We start from the raw sequence: 3,210 nt of genomic DNA on the forward strand, positions 1-3,210 counted from the left end.
TCACAGCGCTATAGGTCTAGCTGGTCTAGCAGGTGTCGTTGGAATACACGGATCCTCCCACACCCTGACGTCATAACCAGAATGAATCTTCTGTCTGATCCCTAGTAGTAAAAGCTTCCTTGCGGCGGAGATAATTGTCCACACATATGATGGGCTGCTAGTAGAGATCGCTCTTAATGGCGAGGTCGTCCTATAATATCTCCCCCTTAAGACTCGAGCAACCAGTGAATCAGGGTATTGGACCAGTCTCCATAATTGCTTTGCCAGTAGTTCTAGATTGAACTCATAAATTAAACGGAACCCAATCCCACACTCTTCTTTTGGTAAATGAACCTTTTCCCATTTCGCCCAGTGTATTCCTCTTTTTGGTGGATTCGAGCTCCACCAAAATTGTGCAATGGCACTAGCGAGGTTTTCACAGATCTCCAATGGGAGCAGAAACATCGACATAACGTATGTCGGAAGAGTGAGTAAAATGGATTTGATCATTACTTCCTTTCCCCCTTTTGAGAGCCATCTACCAGTCCATCCATTGACTCTATGCATCAGATTATCCTTTAGAAATGCAAAAAGTTTACATTTAGAGTCACTAATATCCTCTGGGATTCCCAAATACTTTCCCATCCCTCCATCATTGTGTATTCCAAGTGTATCTTTAATTTCTTGTCGGGTGGCTGCATTAATCCTCTTACCAAAGAGTAAGGAAGACTTGTCAAAGTTTATACATTGGCCAGATGCTTTACCATATGTCCTGACTACTTCCATTACTTCTTCACATTCACGGGGCTCCGCCTTATAGAAGAAAAGGCTATCATCATCAAAGAGAAGGTGGGATACCGAAGGACATGCGCGTGTAACCCGCATCCCCGTTATCTTTCCTTGGTTCTCTGCATGATTGAGAAGGCTAAGGAGCGCTTTCATGCACAGAATGAAAATGAAAGGAGACAAAGGATCTCCTTGACGCATGCCTCTACCTAGGAAAATATTCCCTCTTGGCTTCCCATTCATAAGAACTTTATATTTGACCGACGTAATGCACCTCATAATCCAGGTGATCCATATTTCAGAGAATCCCATCTTTCGCATCACAGCTTCGATAAACGACCATTCCATCCTATCATATGCCTTGCTCATATCTGTTTTGATGGACATCCTCTTATTACGTCCACTCGGTTTGGTTCGTAGGGCATGAAACATTTCTTGAGTAATTATGATATTATCTGAAATCTGTCTTTCAGCAACAAAGGCTGACTGGGTTTCCGATATCAATCCTGGCAAGACTTTCTTTAGTTTCTGGCATAAGACCTTTAGAGACGATCTTGTAGCTATCATTACACAAACTTATGGATCTGAACTGAGCCGTATCATTAGGCTTCTGATTCCATGTAACATAGCAATTACCACGTCAATTATATCTTGTCCAAACAATACTGACATGTAATATGTTGTATGATAAGATAATATATGACTGCTTAATTTAACAAAGATTTAATTTGGGTACATACTTTGTATTTACAACGTTCAAGGAGATGAGACAATAAATGTTTAACGTGTAACCCTGAAACCTTGATATAATTATAAAATTTTAAAAGCAATAAGCATGATGAATTGCTCACAGAGATCCTAATCATCATTAAGATTAGGTTGTACTCAAGATCTAGTTTGGGGTTACTCGAGATGTCAAATATGTCGACATAAATAATAAGATTGACATATTTGTAAAGAGTAGTTTTTTTTTACATAAAACTGTAATATTATTCAAAGAAAAAATTAATTTAAATGCCATACCGCAATAATACAATCAACATAATAATATATCTATGAAATGATCGGGCATGCTAATGAGCATGCAAGTGCATTCTGGGCCCGAGATATGAAGGAATATTTCAAGAAGCCATATACATTCAAGTTCAACAGACAGATGAGGCTACACAAAGGGTCGAACAGAACCAAGGACAGATTGTTGATCCCATTATGGCAAAAGGAGATGGACAGCATGGACCTGGAGAGCCGAAAGAGTGGATGGACACAGACTCCTGTTGTCGATCGACACTTCTTGTAATCTTTGAAAGATTGAGTTGTCCTCATGACATTGCATACTCGACACTGAAGAACACCGATGTATCAAGTTATTATCTTGCCCTAGATAAAGACAGAGAATGGAGTTAGAAAAATTCTTGCAGATAGAGGATGGAAAACATCTTGAATATTTGGATTTTGATAGATAAATCACTATTGAAGATTTCTTGGAGCTAGAGGATTTCTTGGGTAAGGACTCGGACCTGAAGCTTGACGAAGATTGGCACATCTGGAAACTGAAATTTGCACTGTCAATCCTTGCTATTGGAGGAAAATAAAAATTCTCGATTGTCCTTAATGATCTGGATTCTCTGCGAGGGGAAAGACAAGTGATCAAATAAATAAAGAAAATATGAAAAGACAACAAAACAAATTTATAGAAAAGTAAATCTTTATTTTAAATTTGCGTATGAGCGTCTGCAAACGAGACTACAAAGGGAATCAAATCACATAGACAGTAAAACTTAACTAAGTTTGCTAGCATATCCGCCTATGTCAAGAAGACTTATGCAAGCCGCAGCTCGTTTTGGCGAAAGACGTAAAAGGACACGAGAAAGGTTTCGATTGATTTTGAACTAGACCTTATGAAAAGCTGCCTACACCTCTTTCGAGGATCAAGCCGAATGTAGTTTAGTTTATAGAGTTCAGACAAGAGATCGAACTGCCTTTGCAAGTTTGTCTAGTAATCGAGTGCGAGAAATAGAAACAAGCATGTCAAAAATAATGCCTAAAGTTTCTAAGTGCAAAAAGTTATATAAGTCTAAAAATCATCTCCCTTCTTCTCTGCCTCGGATGTGCTTATATATTCCTCTGGAGTTAGCCATTTTTACTTATTTCTTCGAGATTGGAGTTTATCTTTATGCGGAGTTTTTGCCTTATCTTCTCAAAGTCTATGTTTATCTTGGAAACTTCACATTTATCCTTTTCTTCCATTCTTCCTTATCCAAGTCGAGTTAGATTGTCATTAAATTTGGGCATGTTCTCATTTTAACGTTCGTCGAGGTTCAGACCGTTTCGGGCCGTTTTACGACTTATAATCTTTATGATTATTCTCGGAGAAGCCGTTGATTGTTCCGATGTAAGTTTCCCAATTGTTGGTCCTATCAACCTATTAGTTCGTGGGCAAAGTGA

At 38.6% G+C, this 3,210-nt stretch overlaps 1 protein-coding gene across 1 annotated transcript; it reads right to left on the reverse strand.

Annotated features, from left to right (window-relative positions):
• Positions 1–765, reverse strand: LOC125608026 (uncharacterized mitochondrial protein AtMg00310-like). Its single transcript, XM_048777747.1, has one exon. It carries the CDS (start codon positions 763–765, stop codon positions 1–3), a length of 765 nt encoding a protein of 254 aa, XP_048633704.1.
• Between the last annotated feature and the right edge of the window lie 2,445 nt (positions 766–3,210).

This window comes from Brassica napus, chromosome A1, assembly GCF_020379485.1.
Source record: "Brassica napus cultivar Da-Ae chromosome A1, Da-Ae, whole genome shotgun sequence".
Lineage (NCBI taxonomy): Eukaryota > Viridiplantae > Streptophyta > Magnoliopsida > Brassicales > Brassicaceae > Brassica > Brassica napus.